The 26,294-nt window shown below is 36.6% G+C and overlaps 1 protein-coding gene across 2 annotated transcripts; it reads right to left on the reverse strand.

The window, feature by feature from the left end:
• Window positions 1–525: 525 nt before the first annotated feature.
• Window positions 526–24,384, reverse strand: LOC132143716 (cytosolic purine 5'-nucleotidase-like). Of its 2 annotated transcripts, XM_059554197.1 has the most exons (17): window positions 24,278–24,384; window positions 22,020–22,093; window positions 16,500–16,617; window positions 16,276–16,371; window positions 16,077–16,168; window positions 14,353–14,410; window positions 13,617–13,710; window positions 13,365–13,418; window positions 13,180–13,263; window positions 10,327–10,368; window positions 10,128–10,235; window positions 9,254–9,320; window positions 8,933–9,103; window positions 8,344–8,395; window positions 4,121–4,181; window positions 3,512–3,688; window positions 526–2,567 (listed from the first exon to the last, which is right to left on the reverse strand). In XM_059554197.1, the coding sequence occupies exons 1-17, from the start codon at window positions 24,379–24,381 to the stop codon at window positions 2,328–2,330; spliced, it is 1,692 nt and encodes a 563-aa protein (XP_059410180.1). In that variant the 5' UTR covers window positions 24,382–24,384; the 3' UTR covers window positions 526–2,327. The 2 variants fall into 2 exon arrangements, with proteins under 2 accessions (XP_059410180.1, XP_059410181.1); XM_059554198.1 differs by lacking the exons at window positions 16,077–16,168; window positions 16,276–16,371; window positions 16,500–16,617; window positions 22,020–22,093; window positions 24,278–24,384 and adding an exon at window positions 13,814–13,856 and having other exon boundaries at window positions 14,353–14,413.
• Window positions 24,385–26,294: the final 1,910 nt, after the last annotated feature.

Consider the following 26,294-nt stretch of genomic DNA (forward strand, 5'->3'; position numbering starts at 1 on the left):
ATGCACTTTCTATTATTTATATTATAATATAATCTAAGCCAGTTTTCCTTGCATAGACAACTAAAAAGGACCACTGCCAACACTAATGCAAATTAGCCCAGGACTAGTTTTAATCCATGTCCAGGGAGCTGGCCTTATTATATATATATATATACATACATACACACACACACACACACCCACCCACAACACTGAGTTTTTATATAAAAAGCTAATGAAAACAGAGGAAAGAGAGATACTGGATCTTTTTTTAGGACATAAAAAACACTTTCTCTATACTGTGGTCTCTAAAGAACCAAGAACAAGTATATTTTGAAAGAGCTGCCCCGTTTTTGGATGTCCAGTTGTTTAAAAAAAAAAAAAAAAAACCTGACAAAAACAAAATGTCTCTTTAAATGATTCCTTGGAAACCGACTTTTGAAAACCTAGAAACCATTTTTGGGCCTCACCAAAAACCTTTACACTGTAGACCTACTTGGTCTTCCCTTTTAAAAACTCACAGTCAGACCCATGGAAAAAAACAAAAAACAAAACTACACTTTTATAAAATAAAAACAACAACATACAGTTACGATATGCATATGAGTAATACACATTGCACTATGGATTGGGTAGCTTCATTCAATCAGATCCTACATACTTTCTTTGAGTAATGCATATAAAAGTCACACTAGTCATCCTAATCTACATGTTTCATGCACTTGAAACACTTCCCACGGCTAAAACCACTTCCTCTCTAAACCGTGAACCACCATTATACTCGACAATAACGTTTATTTCTTTAAAAACTTCACATACTTGCTGTGGAGACACCTAAAAGTCTCTAATGGGACCATTGAAGCTAAATCGAACATCATTTCTCAACACCGTTTGGTCCACATGAGAGTAAACCATTAACAGAGTTCAACGTTATCCAGGACTGCTTTCAATTCTAAAAAAACATTTACCAAAGCAACAGCACTTTCTTTCTCAACCTATCATCTTCACAATTTCCAGCTGTTTACTTCATTGTACATCTTCTACTGGTGTGTAATAAGCTGCTCAGGCCATAAAACAGTTTTATAACTAGTTTTTGCATATCAAGGTCACTTACTATATTAATGGCACGTAATGTTTGAGTGTTCTGTTTAGCTTATATAAGAGTATAAAAATACAGTATGTCATTGTTCAGTGAGACACTGTTGCCAAAATTAGAGCAGGTACTGATATGATGTCTCTGTGGGTATTCTGACTCTTTTACACGAGGCATTAGCGCTAACCAAAATGTCTGCATTAAAAAAAGTTGAAAACCACGTGGTTAACAACAAACCTCTAAAAAAAAAAACAAAAAAAAAACAGCAGGTGCATGCTGTCGCCAAGTAACTGGATTCTTGTGTTGGCTACACTTCCATACGCACGTCACAATGAACCGTGCTCCGGTTTTCTGTGCTTCATTCAGATTCTCAACACACACAGGACTTCAACACAAACGGCTTGCCAACGTACACAGCTTTAACACACAGATTTTTTGTAAAGGAACAGTCTTTGCAGGAGGTAGTAACCAAGCTAATCTGACTGAATGGACTGGCTACTTGAAAAGTAATGTCTAAACTGATTACAAATATAAAACAATAGAAAAATATGACATGTATCACTAAGGATCCAATAACCGACTTTAACACTTGTCCTAACAGGCTTGGATTTTGTGTAAACTTGCGAGTTTTACCATTAGTTCATAGTAAAGTTTGTATCCCTTCCACTGTGTTTCCATTGGATGTTTATCACATGACATTATGTGCTTTTATAGAGACTTATAAACACATCCAGGTCCTACGGAGCCCCGCGCATGACATGCAAGAAAAAATAAATAAATTGTGCACACGATTTACTAATTCGTTCCCTCAATTTACTAAAACGTGCACACGATTACTATTTCATTCCCTCGATTTACTATTTGGTTCCTTCTATGTGTGCACGATTTAGCAAATTGAGGGAACGAATTAGTAAATCACGTGCACAACTTATAAGTTGAGTGAACGAAATAGTAAATCAAGGGAATGCAATAGTAATCGTTTGCACATTTTAGTACATTGAGGGAATCAATTAGTAAATCGTGCACATGATTTAGCCTTATATTTTTTGCTGCATGTCATGTGCAGGGCTCCGTAGGTCCCAAGGTTTATTTATTTATTTGCTTTAGTTATCTTTATGTCAGTTTGGGTGAAGTCTGATAAGGTTTTTGAGCTTGGTTTGGCAATTATAGTCTACTTCAGACTCCTCACACGATATCCTCATCATTCTATCATCCTCACCCAACAGTTCTTTACCCTAGAATAGGTCAAAAACATCTACTCTTCCTCCTCTTCCTCCTCCTCCTCTTCGTCGTCATCTTCGTCGTGGCAGTGGGTGATTTCCTGCGGCGGCTGAGCGAACAGGTGGGGCGGTTTGATTTCACTGATGGAGCGTGTGAGGTGGTTTCTTTTACAGTCGATGTCCTTGCAGTCCACACAGTGGCGGTTGCGTGTGGCCAGAGGAGACTCAGTATCTGTGTCTACGTGAGTGTGCTCCACTGTGGACTCATGGGGCATCTGGGACAGAGAGAAGAAGAGACAGAAACAAACATGTAAACAGGTATGTTAAATATAGTGCTTGGCACAAAAGAGAAAACCAAGTAAACAGGACAAATGTTGGTGTGTATCTTGTAGGCAGTATTTTGGTATTAATTTCATAAAATCGAACAACACTAGTCTTTTGTTAGTACGGAATACTCGATTCGGCACTTGCAATTATATCTAGTTCAGGGAGTTTCTTGTTTTGTTTTTGTTTTTCAAAGAAGTCTCTTATGCTCACCAGGGCTGCATTTACAGTATGTGATCAAAATACAGTAAAATTTGGTATATTGTAGAATATTATAACAATTTAAAATAACCGTTTAATATGTAAATATATATGTAGAAGTCAGATTTTCAGCAGTCAGTCTTCAGTGTCACATGATCCTTCATAAATTATTCTAATATGCTGATTTCTTGTTCAAGAAACATTTCTTATTACTATCAATGTTGAAAACAGTTGTGCTGCTTAATATTTTTGTGGAAAAGTTTTCTTTTTTTTTTTTAAACAAAATGTTCAAAAGAACAGAAAATTATTGTAATAAGGTAAAAGTCTTTGCTGTCACTGTTTGATGCATCCTTGCTGAATGAAGGAATTAATTTCTTACCAAAAAAAAAAAAAACCTCAAATGCCCTATTCATGGTGAAAAAGCCAAAAGATATTAACATAAACACAGTCGGTCTGTTGAACATAAACATGAATAAAAATGATAGAAAAATCACTACACTGGAAAAATAAATAAATAAATGAATAAATATATAAATAAATACATACTACATACTATTTTTCCCATTAAAATTTAACCTTTTAAACACATTAATTGTTTCTATAGTATTTTTATAATTGGTATCTGCTATTGTGAACTTCCACAGGTATTTGTATCAGTCCAGCCCTGTGTTTATGGGTGGGTGTGTGTCCTCACCAGCACGTGAGCGGCTCTGAACAGGTAGCTGAAGGGGTAGTAGAGCAGGTTGATGAATGAGGCAGCATACAGATCAGCGTAACGCATCACCTGAGAAGCAAACAGAGTCTGCCGAGAGCCACTGCGGAACAGACTTCCCATCATCCCGTAGCACATGTCCATGTCATGGGTCACTTTCTGATGACAGAGAACATCACTAAATCAACATCTCAGTGTTACTTTTTAAAGGTGTTGGTTTTATTTTTATTTTTTGTTGACAATAATAAGCCTGTACCATTTAATACACGGTATAACATGACTCTAGTAACCTATTAATGTTATCTATGGACAACACACGTGTGGCCTGCTGATTCCCATGGAATTCAATTTACAACACTTATAAGCTACCATTACAAGCTTATTTACAGGATTTCTTGAAGGCATGTAACATATGCTGTTCATAAAAACAAAAGAAGCCAGAATATTTCTAAAATGTAAAATTATTTCAAGTTATTGACACTTGGTAAGTCCATACTGCAAACTAAGGTAAAAGTTCAGCCATTTCACATCTAGTGAAATCAGATATAACTGAAATGTTAGAAATGCGAGTGTGTGATTTAGTGTATGTACCTTCATTCTTCTCTGGATGGCACTGATATCTGGCCTCTCATTGCTGCTGCTGTCCAAATGCCTACAGAAAGACAGAATGTGAGTGAGAGAAAAGCGCTTCGATGGGTTTAAAGTGAAAAAGAAGTGAAAGAGGTATGGGACAGACATAAGCTGGAATCAGAGATCGAGAGGTCACTGAGTTAAAGCCTTTGCTTATCAACAGGTGAACTCTCTCGATCTGAGCCCTGTACAGCGAGCTTGTGAAAGCCTTTTATATTCCAATTTAATTCTTAAATTTGAATTGAATTTAAACTGAGGTAGAAAACACACTGCAAAAATGTAATAAAGGGAGCATGAAAATGGAATGAAATCAATACAGCTGCTGTAAGTGTAGGTGCTTGTAATAATAAACGTAACTTGTCACTAATTTCCCATATACATTATCACACACACAACATACAGATTATTTCTAGCCCTTGTGGATTGTTCAAATTCACTACCCTTTGGAGTTGTTCGGGATGAAAACATCCACTCAATTAAACTGCTGTAAAAATGTATCAGATTCATATTTTTTTTCATTTTTTTTTGCATAAATCTGTTAATCAACCTCAGTCCTGATCAAAACTACCAAATGTTTTTAAAAAATCCAAGATTTTAACTCTTTAATTGCCAAGTTCATAAATGATGTCACTGATTTGAGGGAAAAAAACACACAAAATGACTTATTTTCAATATAAAAGTAATTGTGGCTGGATTTTTTTTTTACTTTTTATAACAGTCTTGGGCATGTCAAAGTTTAGTAGCAACATTGGCTTTGATGCATTTTTAGTTTTTGTGCAACATTAGATTTATTTTTTTTCTCCCTAATTAGTTGTTGGTGGCTGTTTTTGCCCCATTGACTTCCATTATAAAGACATTTTTTGATTGCAAAGCCATGACACCATGTAATCATGCATTCTTGATTGTTTGTGGTTTTCCCTTTTGGGAGGAGGTAAAATTTATTAATTTTACAGTTCATCACTAGGTGGGACCATTAACCCTTTAGATAGGCCTGTGCAAAAAAAAGGCTTAGTTTCTGGCTTGTATATGGAGTTATATGGAGTATAACAGCAAATTATAGTGTTTGTGTGTGTGTGAGATTCTTGATTGTTGGTGGTTTTCCCTGTTGGGAAGAGGTAACATTTGTTATTTTTACAGTTGATCACTAGGTGGGACCATTAACCATTTAGATAGGCCTGTGCAAAAAAAGCTTAGTTTCTGACTTGTATATGAAGCTATATGGAGTATAACAGCATATTATATTGAGTGTGTATGTGTGTGTGTGTGTGAGAAAGAGAGAGAGAGTGTGTGTGAGAGAGACCTTTGCGCACTTACCTTAATGTATTTCAGAAAATCACAATGTACACCTCAGCTCTTCGAACTACATGGAGTAAACAAAAGTGTATTTATGCACCTGCTGCCTTTTAATGGTGGTGAAAGTATTCGGTTGTTAAGTGATGACGTAAGAAGCGCTGTTTCCGGTTCCAGGCCTCAACACGCTTCACTTGAGAATATGACCTCAGCAGCCGTTTATGAGCACTGATTATTCATATTGATAATTTAAGTTAAACGCTTTCAAACTTACGATATACACTACAGTCTCCGTGCTCACAGCGTCCCAAACACAAATAATTTTAAGATATTTTTTTTTTATTTATATTTTCATTGTCTGGCTATCTGGTACTTCAGTATGGAGTTAAAGGTTAATGATATAACTTTTTCACTAGTATTCTATCACAGTTTATATTAGCACCTTTTGTTGTTTTCTCGTGGTAACTGATAGAGCGTTTGGACACGGAAGCGCTGCTACGTGACGTCAGACTTAATAAGCGAATAGACTAAACAAAAGCAAAGTACGTGGATTTAAACACTTGCATGCCATCGTGCTGGATATTTAATGGTGAGAAAAGCAGCAAGCAACACGAGAAAGGGCTTGACTTGTACCAAAGTTTATAGAAATGATTATGTAGCGTGACCCCTCCAGCGAGCTGCAGCTTATTTGAAGTTGGTATTGCATTTTGGTTCATAATACATTATGTTCATAAATTTGATGCAAAGTATATTTTTTTTACAGGATTTTAAGGTTTTAAACTGGCTTTACCATCAAGAAAAGAGGAGCATTTCACTTATAGGCCATATGTACTTTTCACCATCAAAAGGAAGCAGGTGCATAAACACACTTCTTTTTTTATTGTTTATTCCATGTAGTTTTGAGAGCATGAGGTGCATATTTTGATTTTTTCAAATACTGTACATCAAGGTAAGTGCACAAAGGTCTCTCTCACACCCTCTCTTTCTCTCTCTCTCTCTATCACACATACACACACACTATAATTTGCTATTATACTCCATATAACCCCATACAAGTCAGAAACTATGCCTTTTTTTGCACAGGCCTATTTAAAGGGTTAATGGTCCCACCTAGTGATCAACTGTAAAAAATAACAAATGTTACCTCTTCCCAACAGGAAAAACCACCAACAATCAAGAATCTCACACACACACACAAACACTATAATTTGCTGTTATACTCCATATAACTCCATATACAAGCCAGAAACTAAGCCTTTTTTTGCACAGGCCTATTTAAAGGGTTAATGGTCCCACCTAGTGATCAACTGTAAAAATACATTTTTTTACCTCTTCCCAAAAGTGAAAACCACAAACAATCAAGAATGCATGATTATATGGTGTCATGGCTTTGCAATCAAAAAATGTCTTTATAATGGAAGTCAATGGGGCAAAAACAGCCACCAACAGCTAATTAGGGAGAAAAAATTTAAATCTAATGCTGCACAAAAACTAACAATGCATCAAAGCCAATCTTGTTACTAATCTTTGACATGCCCAAGACTGTGATAAAAGGTAAAAAAACATCCAGTCCACAATCACTTTTTATATTGAAAATATGTAATTTTGTGTGTTTTTTTCCCCATATCAGTGACATCATTTATGAATTTGGTAATTAAAAAGTTAAAATCTTGGAATTTTTTTTTAAAATTTGGTAGTTTTGATCAGGACTGAGGCTGATTAATAGATTTATGCAAAAAAAATTGAAAAAAATATTTATCTGATACATTTTTCAGCAGTTTAATTTAGTGGATGTTTTCATCCATGAACATCCCGAAAGGGTAGTGAATTTGCCCACAGTGTACCGTTGAGTTTTTGAAAAATTTCAAAGCATTTTCCCAAACTATGGGTCAAAATAAGATTTGTCACCAAAAATCATTCCATTAGCTCAAACACAGAGAAAGTTGTGGCCAAAATAAGACTCAACTTTACCCCCTAGTGGACGAAAACGTCCCCAACAACCCACAAGGGCTAGAAACATGATTATATTAATAATCAGTATATATATATAACACCTAGAAGCTTATAATATTTTTAAATTAAAACCTTTTGTTGTTCATTATGACATAGGACACTTAATTTCCCAGAATCCTCTAATATACTGAATAATATTATGATGTATAATTGCTGTAATTACTAGATGACTCAAAAGTTCTACTCAGAGCTGTTCACGTAGGCTACTCTGACTCAGAATATGAATTTCTGTGTCAACACCAAACACCAATATGAATTGGTGTAATTTAAATAATCAACAAACAGAACCACAATACAACACGTAACAGTCGATATGGAAATACCTTGTTTATATTTTTCTTTTTTTAGTTTATCATGCATTATGCATTAGTTATCCAGCTCTGTGCTAGCTATTTTAAAACTGCATCGTACGTGTTACATTTTCAGATTAGTCCTGCATTATTAAAACATTAGAACTGATAATTAAACAGTCAGACAATCCTAGGAATCAATAAACTGAAATATTATGAGATAACTACTCAATCCCATTCTACTGCTGAACCTTTATTATAGTAATATAGTATATTCAAACTGTGAAGTCAACATTTATTTTTTATAATGTCATCTAAAAACAACATGAGGACATTTTGTGAATGGTTAATATGTGTTGATGGCTGTGTGACTTTTTTTTAATAATTGCAATTCAGTCAAGCCACTTCCTGTCAACAACTAGCAGGCTCCATTTCTAAATTCTGAATGCACACACACACACACACACACACACACACACACACACACACACACACACACACACACACACACACACACACACACACACACACACACACACACACACACACACACACACACACACAGAGAGAGAGAGAGGCAGCTTTACTCACTTGTATAGTTCTGCCAGGAAAATGTCCAAGCCCTGCAGTTCCTCGAACAGAGCTGTGAATGAGAGGGCAGAACCCGGTCATGATTGGGTTTCACATCTCTTTTTCTTAGCCTTTCAAGTGTGACATCTCATCTCACTCGTTCTCTTTCTCTTTCTCTGTGTGAGCATTCCTTTCTATACTGAGATTCTCACAAGAAGGCCTTTTTTTACACCGTACTTTATAAAATGGTTATTGGAATTTCGCCATTCATAATTATTACAATTAAAACAATACAATTGGTGATAATAAAATATATTTTAAATGCAAAAAGGGATTCCATTTACATACAAATGGTAATAAATCTACATGGAAACACAATAAACTGCTATAAAATCCTATGTTGCAATAGATTGCATTGATGAATAGATTTCCATAGAATATCCATTTTTTATCCATATTTTCTGCAGAGTTCAGCACCTACTGACAGTTATGCATCAGCAGTGTGCTTACAGCAACCTGTTATTATGGGCACCCAAAATAAATATGTGCTGCTTACGTGCAGTGTGAAACAGGCCAATGGCTGATTTTACTGATATATGGCAACACTTACAGCTTTTGTCTGTCCAAACATGCAGCTCCTGAGCCAATTCAGGAATCACCAGGAACGTCCGCCAACCCTGACGCTTCTTGGACTTAAGAATATCTCCAAAAATGTGATCGCCAATGTACAAAATATCCTTCCCTTTTGCTCCAAGCAGGTCACACACAATGTCAGAAGAGCCTGGGCGGAGATGAGAACACGTTTGTCAGAAATGAGTAATTTTCACATATACTGTACATAAGGCATACTCAATACTCAGCATAGAAAAAGCATGTTTGTTTGTTAATACAAGCGTGTCATTTTTCATATTTATCCAAGAATTCCCAGTACCTCCAGAGTAAACAATGCCATGTTGTAAAGGTCCAGTGTATGTTCCTATTTTCAGCCGGCCTGTAGTCTGTGACAGAGAACATATTGATTAATATTCAGACTGTCTGAATTTTCATTCCCTGCACTTCAGGTGGTTCTCAACCAGGGGTCCAGGGCCCACTCAACACACTTCCAAGGGGCCCACAAGATGACTTCAAATAGGAAAAACAAGCTTTAAAATAAGTTAAAACATGAAAGGTTGTGCAATTTAAAATAATAACAATAAAAAGTCATGAAAATGTTTCTCTAGATATGCAAAGCTCTAAAATTATTTATTGTGTACAAATATTAAAAGTATCTCTGGTGGCCTTTACATATTTTCTTAAAAGATGAGGGTCTTGGAGTCTAAAAGGTTGAAAAACATCAATATTGTTGCCTATTTTAGTCTGCATAAATAAATAACAACTCACAAAGAATAAATAGTGCCTGTCCGACTCACTAAATTAACCTCGCAAATAAGGGAATGGTTCAAATACACCCACAAAACAAGAACTGCTGGTTTTGCATCTTGTTGTTTAGATGCTGGTTAAAGTGGATTGTGTGGGTTACAGACAGGTTTTTGAACTAAAATATCTTTCTTAGAAGTGGCACAACTGTTCAGTGAACTGTTTAGCTGCTTTATACTGCACACGGATAACAGGAAGGAGAATGTTTCTCTTTCTCTAATTAGTTCTATCATGGTCAGCAGACTTCAGTACAATGCTCAGCGCTGACTGACCTTCTGTGTAATCGTGTTCAGGATAAAATGTTCCAGAATATGCAATAGTGCACCTGCTGACTTTGAGAGTCTGCTTCTGTTTTTGTAATAGTAGAGCTTTTCGTTTGATGTACTCACCGTATCCACCTGTCTTAGAACAGTTCCCTCTCCGAAAAATAAAGGCTTTCTAGCATCCACTAGGATGAGGTCGAAGTAAGACTGCCATGGACGGTGTGGAGTGCCATGCTATGACATAAAAAATTATTATGAGCAACAATATATGACAGGAAACTCTTTTGAAACGTTAAATGACAGACTGAAAAAACAATGTCAATACCTTTGGGCCATAGGGGAAGTCAAACAAGTACGTCATAATTTTCTGTGAAACAAATCAAAATAAAAAGATGATGATTTTTATGTGTCCAAGTTTTTAACAAACAAGTTGCATGTGCAGTTGTCTATTGCTCTGATTTAAAACCTAGTGAGCTGCATAAAAAGGCACAAAGCTGTTCGAAAATCATAGCTTAAATATGCTGCCTACTAAGATTTACATTTATATTTAGCAAATGTATTTAGATTTTAGAATTATTTAAGGTGTAAGTTTACACACACACTGCTTTCCTTATTTTAATCTGCAATTTTTATTTTTATTTTTTAGCTCTCAAGTCTTGGAATCTGGAAATATGAGGGAATTTTGTTTTGTAGATTAGAAAAAATAATAGACACCATTTATTGGATAGGTAAAATGAAAAATAATAAAAAATAATAAAACTGTTAAAAGCTCAAAATAGTAGCGTATATTGCATTTCTTATTTTATTTTGTTCCCAACAAACAACTGTCATATTTATTTCTGAAATATATATGGTAGTACATTTTCTATTAAAATTGCAATTTGTACGTAAAAAGCCAGGAATGTAAAAAAAAAGGTAGTTGAGCATAGCACCATATTTAAAATTTGACAAGAATGAAAACAAGGCTGAAGGGACAGAAGTACAATGTATTTAACAAATCATTTAACAACTGACTGATTATTCAGCTAATGAAATCTTTCCAAAAAAACTTCCAGTAGACCAAAAGAGTTTTGAAAGCTATGCTGTCTACCCTGACTAAGGTCTATTAAAATTGATTATTTTAAAGGGGTCATATGACGTTGCTAAAAAGAACATTATTTTGTGTATTTGGTGTAATGTAATGTGTTTATGTGGTTTAAGGTTCAAAAAACATTATTTCTCATTTCTGAAACGTGTAATTTTTTACAAAGCTATTCATTCTGAAAAGGGAGGTGTCTTCTGATTGGCCAGCTATCTAGTGCGTTGTGATTGGCCGAATGTCACAAGAATCCTTTACATATTTAAATGTTCATGAAACTCTCGGTTTCATGAGTTCGCCTTGCAGATAATAAAGCACGAAGAATAATATGTGTATTTGTCGTGCAGCCCAGGGAGAGGGCTCTGAGCTCGGCATTGGTTTCGAACGCTGAGGGATTGCCCCACAGAATAGAGATGTAATTGGGCCATAAAAGTTAGGCCCGACAGGTTTTGGCCCGAGCCCGACAAGTACATTTTGATTGACAGCCTTTTAAAAGCCCTAACCCGTTTACAGCCCGACATTATTCAAATGTGCGCGCACACACAGCTCCTCTTTTGCCTTTTGTCAAGAATGAGTCATTTATACATGTTTTAACATAATTTATTCATAACTAACGTAGACTAGACCACTAGGAAGTTGAAATAAAGAAATAAATTAAGTCCTCTGTGACATCTTAACATCTCACCATTCTAAATAGACATAGGCTCATTTAACCTATAAATAGACCAACGCACCAATTAAAACGAGTCTTTTTTAACAAATTAAATTAAGATACATTTTTAATTAAGATGGGTATTTGGCAATAACGAAATTCAGATTTCCGCCGGATTTGCTTCACCACTAGCAGCTGTCATTTAATAAAAGAACAATGGCAATATTAGCGTAAATACTCGCTTTATTATGCATTTATGCATTTAAGACTCAATGAATATTTAGTTATCATTTGAAAAACCTTTACTCACAGAGATTAGGCTAAGCCTACATGTTTTTGTGGAGGAATATGACTGAATCCACTGTAGATTTCTTCAGCGATTTCTTCAACTGATGGTGCGTCATTATTCACTCATTATTCTCATTATAAACATGGTCAAAACTTTTCCACATCTCAGACTTTGCTTTAGTTGCTGGTGCAACCAAAACGTAATCGCCAGAGGCAAGCCTCCGTTACACCTACTCAGCATCCATTTTCGCATCTTTCTCGCACCAATCGAAACACATCGCATGACCGCTCGTTTACCTCGCAAACCGGAGCGCAAGCCCGAGCCCGAGCCCGGCCCAAACCCGCGTAAGATGATATAAATTAAGCCCGAACCCGACCGAACCAATGGGACCCGATGGGTTCGGGCAAAGATCTTCAGCTCTACCACAGAATGGGTCGACGGTGAGGAGTCGCTGGTGGAGGGATGCTGAAAGACTAGAGAGAATGAAGGTAATGCTGCTATGATTACTTACAGTGGTTCTCTCTCGTGGTGGTTGGATAGAGGATGTGATTACTGATGGTGAATTGGCCGCGTTGATTATCGGAGCGTGCTCCTCTCGAAATTTCTTAATAAAACATCACATTGTAGGCTACTCTCACAGAAACTGTCCAAATCCTTCGTAAAATATGTTGCACACATATTTAGGTTGAACTGTTCCAAAACACTGTTGTAAATACAACTTATCCACTGATTTCTAGTTGTGTCCTCTTTTGGAAGGCAAACAAAGTAGTTTTGCTTTCACAACGAAACACACAGCAACTCCACAACATGGCGGTAGTGACAACAGTGAGAATAAAATAAAATAAAAATAATGCCTTGTTTCTGTGTGAACATTCGGGCGGCATTATGCAAATCTTCCCACATCATGAAGTAGACATGTGGAGGTGTTAGAATGAGCCGTTTTAGGGGACTTTTGTCTTTGCGACTTTACAGATCTTCTGAAATTGCATCATATGACCCCTTTAACCAACATTTGTGTGTGGCATATTATTAAAGTTTACACAAATCGGCCAGTGTAAAGCGATCCAAATCTCTCATTTGTGAGGTTACCATGTTAGCATGTTCTCAATATGCAGCTAGTTCTGAAACAAATATTATGTATTTGCATCAGTAAACTTACGTCTGTGTATTTGAAGTCACTGTTGGTAGCTAAGAAAACTTTAGCGACTTCATTCATGCGGCTCAGCAGTAATGGCAACTTGGCCTAAATAACAAATAATAATAATAAAAATTATTTATTACATAAATACAACACAAACACAAAAAGGCAAGTCAGTAACATCAGAAAATAAAAGACAAACTTACATCTTTCACAACATACTTCTCCAGGTTTTCCACAGTTTTCTCTTTCAATGTTCCCTGAGAAAATAAATAAAACCTTTAACAACAGAGCAAGTTTATGATAACACATTTAAAATACTTAAATCAAGAATCCCATACCTACCTGTACCATTTACATCCATTTCACAGTAATCATAGCTGCCTGCTATTAATGTACACAGCAATGTTACTTTGGCAGATTACTCTGACACAAAGAGTAACAGAGAATCTCTTTACCTTGAAATGTACCCAGTCTACAGCGTCTCGGACATCTTGGAACATGCTCTTGAAGGACATGAAGAGGTCTCCATCCTTAAAGCCCTTTTCACAGCTAAAGGTTTAAAAAGAACAAAGGGGCAGCAGAGTAAGAGGCTGAGCTCCAGCTCTGACACATTTTATCGACAGTCAGACATGTTTAAATGGGACAGTCTTCCCTTGTTTGAGGTTGTCCGAGCCAAACAGGAAAGCTCTCTCCCCCTAAAAGGACCAACAGGTGTTTCAGAGGACATGCATCCATACCAAAACACAAATCACAGACTTTTATTTAGACTAAATAGGTCTGGCTGTTTTTTTTTTTTTTTAATTTTTTTTTTATTATAGCATGAGTATAATTATTTACATGCTATTTAAAAGTTACAAATGTAAACTTTTTTTATTTGACATGCACTACGATTAGTCATTAGCCAGTTACAGTAAATTGATGATAAATTATGGCATGCACGAACATGAATTCAACCACAGACTACCATCTGCTTGTGTCATCCTGTTTTATAGCATAGTTGTAAATGCTTTATGCTGTTTTAGGATTTTCTTATCAAGATATAACGTGTTTGCTGGTGAGCTGATATAGAGAGCTTCAAATAGCCTCACCCATAGTAAATGATCCTGATTTACTGATACTGAATCAGTGGTATGGTTGTATGCAGTGTCCAAGGCAACAGAGTAATAGAATCATAGTCACTGGAACTCCTACCTTGAATATCGGTCACAGTTTGAGAAGAAGTCAACCAGGCAGGCTAAGAGGTATGTTTCTGTGCAGAGAGAGAGAAAAAATATATATAGAAAGAAGGAGATTGTGAAAGTTGATCTCAGATCCTGTTTATTTTGTATATAATTTAAATTATATACCACTGTTCAAATGTTTGAGGTCAGCAAGAATTATATATTTATTTATTTTTTAAAGACCAAATACAGTAAAAACATTTCCATTTCAAATAAATGCTATTCTTTTGAACTTTCTATTCATCAAAGAATATTCTTAAAAGCAAAACAAAAAGGTTTCTACAAAATCCTTAACCTGCAAAATCTAATTTCTACATAGATAAAAGTATGAAATGTTTCATGAGCAGCAAATCAACATAGTATAATGATTTCTGAAGGATCTTGTGACACTGAAGACTGGAGTAATGGCTGCTGAAAGTTCCAATTTACATTGCAGGAATAAATTACATTTTAAAATATATCCCAAAAGAGGAAAGTTTGTTTAAATTGTCATAGTATTTTCTCAATATTACTGTTTTTAATGTATTTTTGTTTAAATAAATGTAGCCTTGTTGAGCATAAGAGACTTATTTTAGAAACATCTAAAAAAAATCAGAACAGAACAGTAGTGTACATGTTTAAAACTGGCCGCAAAGCATCTTTGAGGAAAGTGCATTTGAAAGTGCAACATTTTTTTTTATTTCTTGAAAACAATTACCTCATTGCATTGATCAGTTAAAAGTGCTAATTAGCTTTCAATGAGAAGTTCTGGTAATATCTACTCACCTAATGTCATTCCAAACACATGACCTTTTTTTTTCAAACAAAATGGCAAAGCTGCCTTTTTTCCGTATGTTTTCATAATGCATAATGATTACAGATCAAGTTCAGTTGGATCTTAGCATAGTTTATTAAAAGCTATGTTTTAAAATATGGATGAAAAAAATGTTTTCTGCTTTAAATACAGAGTTCTGGCATGAAACTAGATGGCGAAGTCTGATAGGTCTAACTCAATCTGACCTAATGACATCATCACTTGGCACAGCGGATTGGTTCTCTCCTGTATCGGTAGCCAATGAGCTCGCTGCTCAACATTCTAATATATGACTAGTGCTTGCCATAGCAGTTGCAGCTTGCTTCAGATACCCTCCACCTTCCCCAGCTCCTCCTGTATTGATCTGCTACGAGGTGATTCATGTATGCTATATGTTTTTTTTTTTTCATGTATGTTATATTTGCAGCAGCAATATTCTTACATGCTCACAGCAGCATGTTGTGGATGTATTGGCAGTAGCAAGTCTCGGTACTTGCTCTGCCGCAGCAGCAGCAGCAGCATAGCAGATGTATTCTGCTAAGACCAAATACATTAACATTGTCATGTACATTACCATGCCAATCCCTCCGAGAGTTGTCATGACAAAAATGTAATTAATGTGTTACAGTTATAACCTTAAATTTCAAATCAAAATGAATCTCTGAATAACCATGAATGATTCATGTCATAACTAACTCTGTTCTACAATATACAAAAACACACAAATAAATTGGAACCTGTTTCTGTTGAATATATACATTTATGTCACTCTCAGGAAGTGACTCAGTAATTTCAAATAAACACGCACTGCTCATACACACATACTATAAGTTAAAAAAGCCACTGTTAATGTTAATGACAACCAGTGACAGGGCTATGTAGGACAGTGATTAAGTGCCTACCTGGAAGGTTAAAGAGTGTGTTGAGGATGTAGAAGCGTTCTGTGTCATCACGCTGGATAAACTTGTTGGGATAGAGCTCTCGGGTGTCAGGGCTGGCAGGGAACACAGGAACATTATGAGCACATACTGCATAGGTTTCATCAGAGATCAGTGACCAAGACCTTAAAGGCAGGGCTTGACGGGGGCCGGGATTACTCACCCTCGCAGGAAGTTAAAGCCATGGACACAGACCAGGATGTTTCCATAAGCATCTACCTTCAGGAGGTTGCCATACATGGTGTCAAACACCAGACCTCTGTATAAAAAAATTAAAATTAAATATATACGGATAAATGTATTATTTATTCTATAAACATAATATAAAATGATAGTCTTGGTACTGACAACGGTCTCAAATATGGTCTGCCAATAAGAGTTCATTACCTTGTAGGGAAAGTGGGGTCATAAACAAATCCGAGTAGTTCCTGTGGGTAGCCAATGGAGACCAGCCGCTCCACAGTCAGATCAAAGCCCAGCGATTCGTATTCAGGAGACTTGTATACTATTGATAAAGAGATATTCAGTAAGATATATTGAATAGAATAGTGGTCGACTGATATTGGTTTTTTGACAGCTGATGCCAATATCTTGGAAAGCAGGGGGGCCGATTCTTTTTTTTATATATAGAAATCTGAAATCATTTGACAATGGATTAAAAAAATAAATGTGTAAAATAAACATACTTATACTTTAGATGACAATGAATTTTTCACAAATAAATAATATATATAAAAAACCTTATTAAAAAGGAAGAAAACATTGTAACCAACAGGACACTTTGGGAAAGTTTGGGAAGTTTGGGTGCATTGGGAATCATATTTTTCAAATAAAGCAAGGTTAACACTCATTTTACATACAGCACACAGCACGTCTTCTGAACTGTTGACTACAAACACCTGCTTACCCCGATTGAAAGGCACGGAAGACAAAGAACTACATTTAACTGAACTCCGATTGGATTATTCTGAAAGAAGAAAGTCACATACACCTAGGATGCTGAGGGTTAGTAGAAGATGGACGAATTTTCATTCTCGGGTGAACTAACCCTTTAACAATGACAGTGAACAAGAGGGAGAATGTGATCTGTATGTGCTCAGGCACTGCCTTTCTCATCGCCATCAAAATAAAAGTCCCACCTCGAACACATTGGCCAAGCAGAAACACGTATCGGCCGATGCAGGACTTGGCGATATATTGGCCAACCACTAGAACAGAACAATTAAAATAAAGACTACTATAAAATTCCATCTGTTAGATCATGTAGAGTCTTGTTAAATTAAGATTTCCCCATTTTAGTTCAGTTGTGGTTACATTGTTCTAATTCGTTCCCTGGTTTTAGCTTCATTGTGTCCCCTTTTTACCAATTAGTTCCTTAGGTTTAATTTACTTCAAATGTGGCTCTTGAATTAGTATAACAGGGAATACATTACTACAACATGGCAATTGTTTAACTTAAACAAGAATCCCCTTTGTGATCCCCCATGTTTCCCTGCATGCCATGTACACTCCTAAAGCACAAAACCTAAAATGTAAATTTTTGTTTACCATTAAATAGTACATATTAGTACTTTAAAGGTGCATATTAGTAACTTTTGAAAAGGTACCCTCCCAGAGAATGTTTTGTACCTTATTTTCCTCCAAGTGTGTGGGACTCTGTATTTTGTTACATGCTAAACTATTAGTGGCCCAAACAGTTCTCCCGTTTACAAACTGTTGGCACAATGCTAAATATTTTTGGCTGAAATTACTGTCAGTTTAAGCTAAGTTTATTCCAAGCTTAGTTTATTCTGGAAGGGATCACAATAACAACTGATCCAAAATAAAATATAAAAAGATGCATACATGGCAGCGTAAGAGCTGTATTTAAAGACACTCTTTGGGAGCGCTCTATAGAACAGCACCTGTGATACGTGTCGACCCCAACCTTGTCCTTTCACAGAGCAAGCAAAGGGTACCAGAATATTCACATTACAAAGGCTTAGCAGGGCCATGTATGCCCTGTGATCTAATCCAATATGAAACCGGACCCATTTGCCCTAAAAGATTTAAACCCAATTAGATCCCAAGCCTCTGCAGAGGGATTTGGGTGGTATTTCAGCAACAAAAGGCATTTCGCAAGACCCTAACCACAAAATCTGTTGTTCCATCCTGACACCCAAATGAAGAAGAAATTAAAATAAGACAGACATGTATAGAACAACGGCTTCACAAAAGATGGGGGTCACTTAACCGTTTACAGACACGCTTAAGCTCATGTTGTTGTGGAAGAGCTGGAAATGTGTTATGCTTGTTGTTGATGAGGTGGCAGGTCAAAAGGCAGAAGTCCAGAAGCATCTCTTGAGAGTATGGAATGAAAAGAATAGGAGTGCCTCAGGGTGAACTCCTAGGTCCACTGCTAATAAAGGCTGATACATGTTTGACCACGACAACCTGCTTGTATTTTTATTTTTATTTTTGCCAGAATGTTTTTCTGTAATAGGTTTGTGTTTGTGCAAGTCTGAACATTGTTTGTCAAGATAAGTCCACTAAAATGACTAGCTTTATTCTGTTAAAAAATTCCTTGATGGTCACGGACAGGTGTGGCACAATTGATATAACAGTAATCAGCAATGGTTCCACATTGTCGAAGAACTTTGTTGACCTTTGACCAAAATGCTGTGTTATTTTGTACAAGCCACAGCAGTGTAAGAGTTTTTCTATTTTTTCCACAGCTACATTTTTTCCAGTTCCATCTTAATGACTTCACAATTTACCAATCTTTATGTTATATGAGACTTATTAGTATGATTGCCTCCAGTGAGTTTACGCTCTGTTCTAGGCTTGTATCTCTACAGATATATAAAAGACAAGGTGTTGGGGGTGGGGGTAGAAATTAATTCCCCACAGAGCCATGGCCAGAAGTACAGGCACATACAGGCAAGCAAATCCCAACAGAGTCACTAACTCAGGCCAGATTCTTCCACCCAGATAGCAGCTGTACACAAACTCAACTGCCCCTTCTCTTTCTGTCGCTCTCTCTCCTCTCCACGATGTTCCACGAAGATACAGCGAAACCTATTTTAAACCTCTTTTTCCCTCTCAGTCACTGTTCCCATCATCACTCTTTGCTTAACTGAATACACCAGTGTTGACCTTGGACAATGTTGGCCTTAAGCTACATACTCCTGCTAGGGTGAAAATAAAATATTTTTGGCAGTTTTACTGAGGCCTGCAGACAGAAAATCTATACCTCATTATATGTGTCCTACATTAGGAATAGGTAAAGGTTTGAGGGGTGAAATTAGTTTACGAATATAATGAAAAAATTCACAGGTAAGCATTGCTGTGAAATACAGGTCAAACTTCAGTTAACATGACCATTAATGTATTTACAGTTCAAGTAACGTAAAGGAGCCTCTTAGATTTTTTGATTTATTCAATGAATCATTCATTAATTAACCTACTGCCAATGAACAAGCACGAAAACACACTCAGAAAAATATTGCTTAATTAGCATTATCAAAAAAAAAAATCCCAATAAATATCAAGATATCATTTTTTGTCAGTATCGCACACACCCCTACTGGGAACCATGCTCTAAACCAAACATGGTTAACTAACCTGGCAAAACTGTTGTTAAAAAAGCTGGTTTATCTAGTCTGTGGCAAAAACATTGCCTGGTAATCAGCTAAGACTAGTAAACTCCCTTTTCAACAGGGATATGTTTTCATGGGCAAGACCGAATCTTCATCATGACCAATTTAAGCTGACGCCAGAGAGTTTTCATCTCCATTATTACTGAAGGCGGTAAGATGACACCAGCTAACTTATGCCTTAGACTTCTGTATACATGACACAAACAAGAGTCCTACCTGTCCACTCCATTACATTGAGGCAAACTGATTATTAGTCGATAGTTTAGAAAAATAATTTTTCACCACTATATTAAACTTTTTCTGCAGCTCCAAACTAGTTTGCATTGTCCTGCGTGTAAGTATAGAGCAACTAAGGCCATGAAGATTCATGTTTCTTCTCCACACACTCCTAAAAAGATTATTACATATGCATACATGTATTCAGAATGAGGGTATGATGTCAGGCTGGAGTTCATAGATCAGGTTACCTTTAGCATGAAAATAAAATTTGTATTATCTTACAAGCTACAGTAAACAAACTCCCCCAACCCCTCAGTCTGTTCATCAAGCTCTTCCTAACTAACATGCTTTAGCTGCGTTAAGCCTCTGGTTGACTTTGGATTATGCTCTCAGGTTTTTATACAACAGAATACACCCTTAAAGACTGTGTCTTTAATTTACTAAATTGATTAAAAATCTGAAACATTCTGAAATTGCTCTGCCATTTAAACCTTTTTAATTTTTCTGTCCTGTGAAAAACCATCTGGTCTATACAAAGAATGCAGTGGTGGCGGGTTTCATCTGTGATTTAATGGACAGTCAGGTTGAAGAGCTGTCAACACCAAGCTTAGATGGAGAGTTTGTGCCACAGCTCTGTCCACGTGCAGGGTATTATCTTGCATGCTGGTCCCAAACACAAAGGGGATTTGGTTATGGAATGGACTCAATTAGCAATAGGAAATATTAAGCAGGGTTTGGAAAGTGGTCTTAAAACCCTGTTTGGTTTATTGCTTCTTGATCTCAAAGCCTGGATTTAAGATCAACAATAAATGCTAACATCTATTAATATTCTGAAATTTTTCTAGAGAGGCTAATTAGTATAACATAATTATGGAATAAATTAGTGCAACATTAGCCTGATAGCACTGAAAGCAAACATCCCACCCTCCCTGCGATCGCCGTCCAAATCCACGCCCCCTGAACACATTTATGCTTACAGACCAGAATACCAGAGACAACAGTACTACGATAGGCTACAATATCAGCGGTTCCCAGTTCCAGCCCATGTTCCAAAGTGAAGTAAACCCCTGCTCAGGGAGTAGTGAGCAATGTACACGGTGAAGGGATCATTATCAATCGGAACACAGTTCATTCACGTAGCTCACTTCTAACAAATTGGTAATCTGAATCAGGTGTGTTAACTAAGCGAGACATGCAAAATATTTGTGCGAAGAATAGAATTGGGAACCGCTGGGCTACATCATGTGTCATTTACCAGCGAGAAAATTGTTAAAAGTACTACATTACCAAGAAGGAAGCCCGGGTTGTTGATGTTTGTCTGCCTTTCTCGCTCTGTCTCATGAACAAGCTAATGGCGTATCCTTTCTGCGCGAACAGGGTGCACAGAAGTATGCAGATACATACGTTGACAGGCAGGTAGGAAAGCCATTTAAAATGCTTGGACCGAGCGTTTTGATTGGACTAACATTTCTTGGTCTCAGGTCTTCCACAGAATATATGAATACAGATAAATACATCTAAACCACTTAACTTAAGGATGTGAAGAGACTTTCAACCAGCATAACAAAAAATGTTTCTGAAGACAATCACCTATTGCACCTTTAATATATCTGTGTGTTCTGTGTATATTTATGTCTATATAAATACACACACATACAGTATATATTTTGAAAACATTTACATGTATTTACATGTCTATATTTATATTCATATAATTTATACAATAAATAAATATATTTTTCAACATTGCTAAAAATTTAAAAATTAAAAAAAAAAAAAAAACCTACCTATGCGTTCTATACTATACTAACTGAGACTTGTCATGGCACTTGTACACTGTTGTTGTTCTCTTGTTGACCTGACTGCTTCTATTGTTCTCATTTGTAAGTCGCTTTGGATAAACGCGTCTGCTAAATGATTAAATGTAAATGTAAATAAGAAACGATACAGCTTCGTACTTGTTAACATTTGCACGTGGTTACAGCCAGCTGTAATGTGGAGGATGTCAACAGCTGAGCATGATCATCAAAGGAAGTAGGAAACATCTTACCTGCTAAAGTGTAATCCATGTCAAAGCCGAAGAATTTAATCTTTTCCATGGCCAGACTTCTGTTCACAAACACTCTGGGGAAGAAGGTGAAACAGTCAGAGGTGTGTTTGGTGGCAATAGTCTGCAATTGGCAATTTTGAGGAATTTTTTTTTTTTTAACCTTTTAAAAGGCTCGCTTTCAGAAACAAAAAAATAATGACTACTACAGTATGGCATTCCCAGCAATAAATACACTCCCATCCCTGGGCCAACATGCTAAGAGTGATCTGATTTTATTTTGATTTTATTTTGAACACTGACAGCTCTACGCTTTATTTCACAAGCCATGATATTTAATGCCAGGATATGAACACAAAGGAAATTCTGAATCACTCTCTGTAGATACTGACACAGATAAAGCTGAAACAATAACTGACAGATATTTACACTACTTTAACAAGAGTTTCAAAGTTTATATTGCAGCCAGAAACAATTCCAACAAAATAAAAATATAATTTTTAAACTTTCAAACAGCAGCTGAATGTATGTAAAGTAGTATATTTTTACCACATAAAACAAAGAGAAAAAGTGGAATTGATCATTAGAGACGTCATACCAGTATTAAACGCTTTTGTAACCCTATAAAAATGTACAAAACTATAAAAAGAAAATCACTGCTACCAAAACAGAGTTACTCTGATCAACCCTACCTTGTGGTGGCATAACACTGGACTACATCCCATGATTCACTTTTCCAGGTAGGACCTGCGCACTGCATTCTGAGCGGATGTCACTGCTCTAGCTGGTCTGTCAAGCCCATTTCTCTGTTCACCCTGTTACCCCCACAGCAAACAATGCCCACTCTCTCTGCTTTCTTGTCATTGAGTTTCTGACTTGTTGCAAAAATGCTTGTGCCAGTTCTATAGCATTCTCTGTTGTTTTGCCAGTTGTTGAGTTAGGAGTTGTTTGCTTCCCTTCAAAGACATCTACAACAATCAACAACAGCAGGAAGAACCAGACGGGTGCAGCGGCTCAGACAACAGAGTGTGCATCACTAGTTAGAGACAGCTGGTAAACAGATTACTCTTGTATATCCAGTGGATCCTCATTGTTGCCCTATTCTGTAATAGGCTACTTATACTGTACCAGAGACACTACAAGGGGAGGAGAAAAACCTCTCATATAAAAATGAATGGAAGAAATATGTTGACTGTAGAAACGGGAAGTCCTGCCTTTTAGCTAAAAGAGCCAATTAGAAATACACGAGTTTGGGTTTGTTTACTTAGAAAAACACATCTAAATATGATCAAGTAATATTTGTTTAGTAATGTTTTGTTGAAAATAAGGACTTAAAAACAGACTTTCTTAAATGAAACATGTTTTTTTTTCTGCACAGCAATGAGGGTCACAGATTTTGTGTCATCAGGACCTTATTCTTTTTTTCTGTGTTTTATAGCTTCATCACTATGTTCCACAGAGTTAGCTAATTTTTCATTGTGCATCTCACACACCAGATAACACCACTGCCTTTGGACCTCAGATAGACTGTACAGAGTGTGGAATCCCTGCCATGACGCTCACATTTACTTTTCCTTATCTAAACCCACTTATTTGGGTAATGGAAGAAGGCAGTGAACTTTTGGCTTCGGCACGGAGAAATGTAAAGTCGAAGTTCATGTATAGTAGGAAGAGTAAACTACGCTCTATTTCAGACGTGACCTTTGGCTGGATTAATGTCACAAGCGACGGTGTGTGCTAAAGGGGTAGAATTTTGAGGAGAACCGAAATGAACCCCTCTTATCTACTGAAGATTGCATAATGCCACTGCATGGCAAATTCCATACTTGTGGGGTTGCACAAGCTCCTCTGTATTCCCTAGTCACGTGTTCCATGTGCCCGTTTTCTCTATGTAGTTTGAAACATCGCTGCAGGGTTTTGCCTATAATTAGGTAACTCCATTCTTTATTTTAATTTAAAATCCCAATTTACCAGATGAGCTGCTGTCTAAATAATAGGATCTTTTCTTGACAGAGTTGCTTACATTCTTAACGTGACTCGTAAAATGTAAAATCACGGAGTATGGAATGCTCAGTGAAAAACGATTATCTTCTAAAATGAGTGGATTGCAAACAAATGGCACTTTATCGAAATAGAAAGAATGAAATATAACACAAAACGCAATTTCCTTTTGAGGAGATGATGTCTCTGAATTCTAACTGACAAATCGATCTTTCCAAGCCACCCAAACACAGCCGTTATACAGTAAGTTTATTCTGTACCTATGATAGGCCTCTCTCCTGTATTTCTTCATCGCCAGGCCATCCATGTTCGCTGGGAGATCTGCATAGTCCTGAAGTCGATCGCTCCATGATGTTGTCATCATTAAATCTCTGTAAAAAGTTATTGATTAATGTTTTTTTTAAAGTGGCACCATTAAAGTATGAATGCACTCAGATTTCCTAGATTGGATTAGTAGTTTTCTGCAGATTTGATCACCGACTAAACAAGCCAATACACAACTGCTGCCTGTTTATGTGCTAACTTCTAATCTAATTGAATCAGAATCGAGAAAGACAAACATAACGACTTGATTTGATTATCTCTAGTTTAAACAGATAGTCTTTAAACACTTTGATTGTTTCTCATACAAGAAAAGCCCCCTCAGTCATTGTGAAACCCATTTCGTACTGTTGACTGAAGTGTTTTACAAACATTAAGTCCTCTATTACATTTTCACAACTCCTGGTAAAGATACTACGTGTTCCGAACGAGCTTGCCAACACAAACAACCTCTGTGTTTGAAATGCTTGGTTTTTGGTATGGAAATGGTTCAAGTATGTGAACAAAATGAAGGCAAGCAACCAGAAAACAGACAACCTCTCTTTCTCTTGAAAGAAGTTAAATTACACCTTACAAAAAAAAAAAAAAAAAAACTGAAGCACCATCCAAATGATTGAAGCAAGATGAATGACACGCAGTAGAGAAGCTCGAGTCAGCATACTGGGGCCAGTGGCCTTCACAAAGGCTGACTTGCACAAACAAGCTGGAGACCTTAAGGGCAATGGAAGGAGATTTTCCCACCAGCCGTCTATTTTATGATCGTATGCTAAGAGAAACAGGGATGTGAGTTTGAAAAGAACCTCATGCGGTGCTGACACAATTCTCTTCTGTAATATAGAAATATACAAATATAAAACACTCTTACTCTTTTTCAAATATTCAGACATGCCCCCTAGAAGAAACAACAGGAAAAACAGGCCTCTTTCCACCCCCCAAAAAAAACAAAAAAAAACTTAAAACTCTTTCATTTAATACACAAAAAATACCCCAAGGAGGCAGATTTAATGGCTCAGTGTCCTGTCAGGCTGATTTGCATCTAATTTTTGGGGAAAACCAGAAAGAGAAAGAAGGTTTTTTATTTATTTTGAATGCATTTGGTCCATGAACACCAGATGGACACACACAAAAGAAAAAGTTATTTGTGTTGGAAGGATGTTCAACTGTCATGAGAGAGGAGTTTTGGTAACCTTTCAGCATGTATCTCTATATTTAACAATATTTAACACTATATTCTTAACAAATAGTGTAAATTAGATATCCGCAAATATTCAACCACATTTAGCTTAAAAATGTTACAAGCCATTGCCTCCTCTCAATAATTTAAGACAGCAGCAGGAGAGACTAAACACTGGAGACTAAAACATACTCCTATAAATTGAACTAATATGTTGACTTGCACTATTTAAATGCCTTTTCCAGGTCATAACCACAAAAAGTTACACTCAGCTGCTGAAAAACAAGGACAAAGCCCCCGAAGACGGTTGAGGAGCTGGCTGGTAAGCAGCTACAGAATTTCAGACGAAAATGGCTGAAACAGAGCTTGACAAAATCCAGCATATTTAGACAGTTTTGATATGTAAAGGATGCGTTAACATTAAGCATCCACGGTGTTCATTATAGCGCCTGGTATCCTATTTATTTACGCTAGTGAAAAATATGTTTTCACGGGAGTTCGTCAGAGCCTGTCTACACACAGCGCATTAATAAACATCATTGTGAGCTTCGCGCAAAACATCAAATATTACAGAGCAAGTCAAGCTGAGCACAGGCAAAGAAACGAGCAAACAAACAAACAAACCACTGACACTACAACAACAACAACAACTGTAAGTTCAACCGTATTCGCTCACTTACCTTCCTTCCGTCAATATGCTACAACAAAAGCTCAAGTGCACAGTCAACACTGTAAACACTTCGGGAAATATCAATAAGACAGACAGAATGCACTGCAGTACT

This window comes from Carassius carassius, chromosome 7 (genome assembly GCF_963082965.1).
Source record: "Carassius carassius chromosome 7, fCarCar2.1, whole genome shotgun sequence".
Taxonomy (NCBI): Eukaryota; Metazoa; Chordata; class Actinopteri; order Cypriniformes; family Cyprinidae; genus Carassius; species Carassius carassius.

Bases quoted from the DNA above. Each gene is read 5' to 3' on its own strand.
- LOC132143716 (XM_059554197.1), bottom strand. From the start codon at position 24,381: ATGATGACAACATCATGGAGCGATCGACTTCAGGACTATGCAGATCTC. The intron at 13,264-13,364 runs GTAAGTTTGTCT...TTTGTTATTTAG, and splicing joins AGAAGTATGTTGTGAAAGAT to GCCAAGTTGCCATTACTGCT. The intron at 10,236-10,326 runs GTATTGACATTG...TTTATGTCATAG, and splicing joins ACTTCCCCTATGGCCCAAAG to CATGGCACTCCACACCGTCC.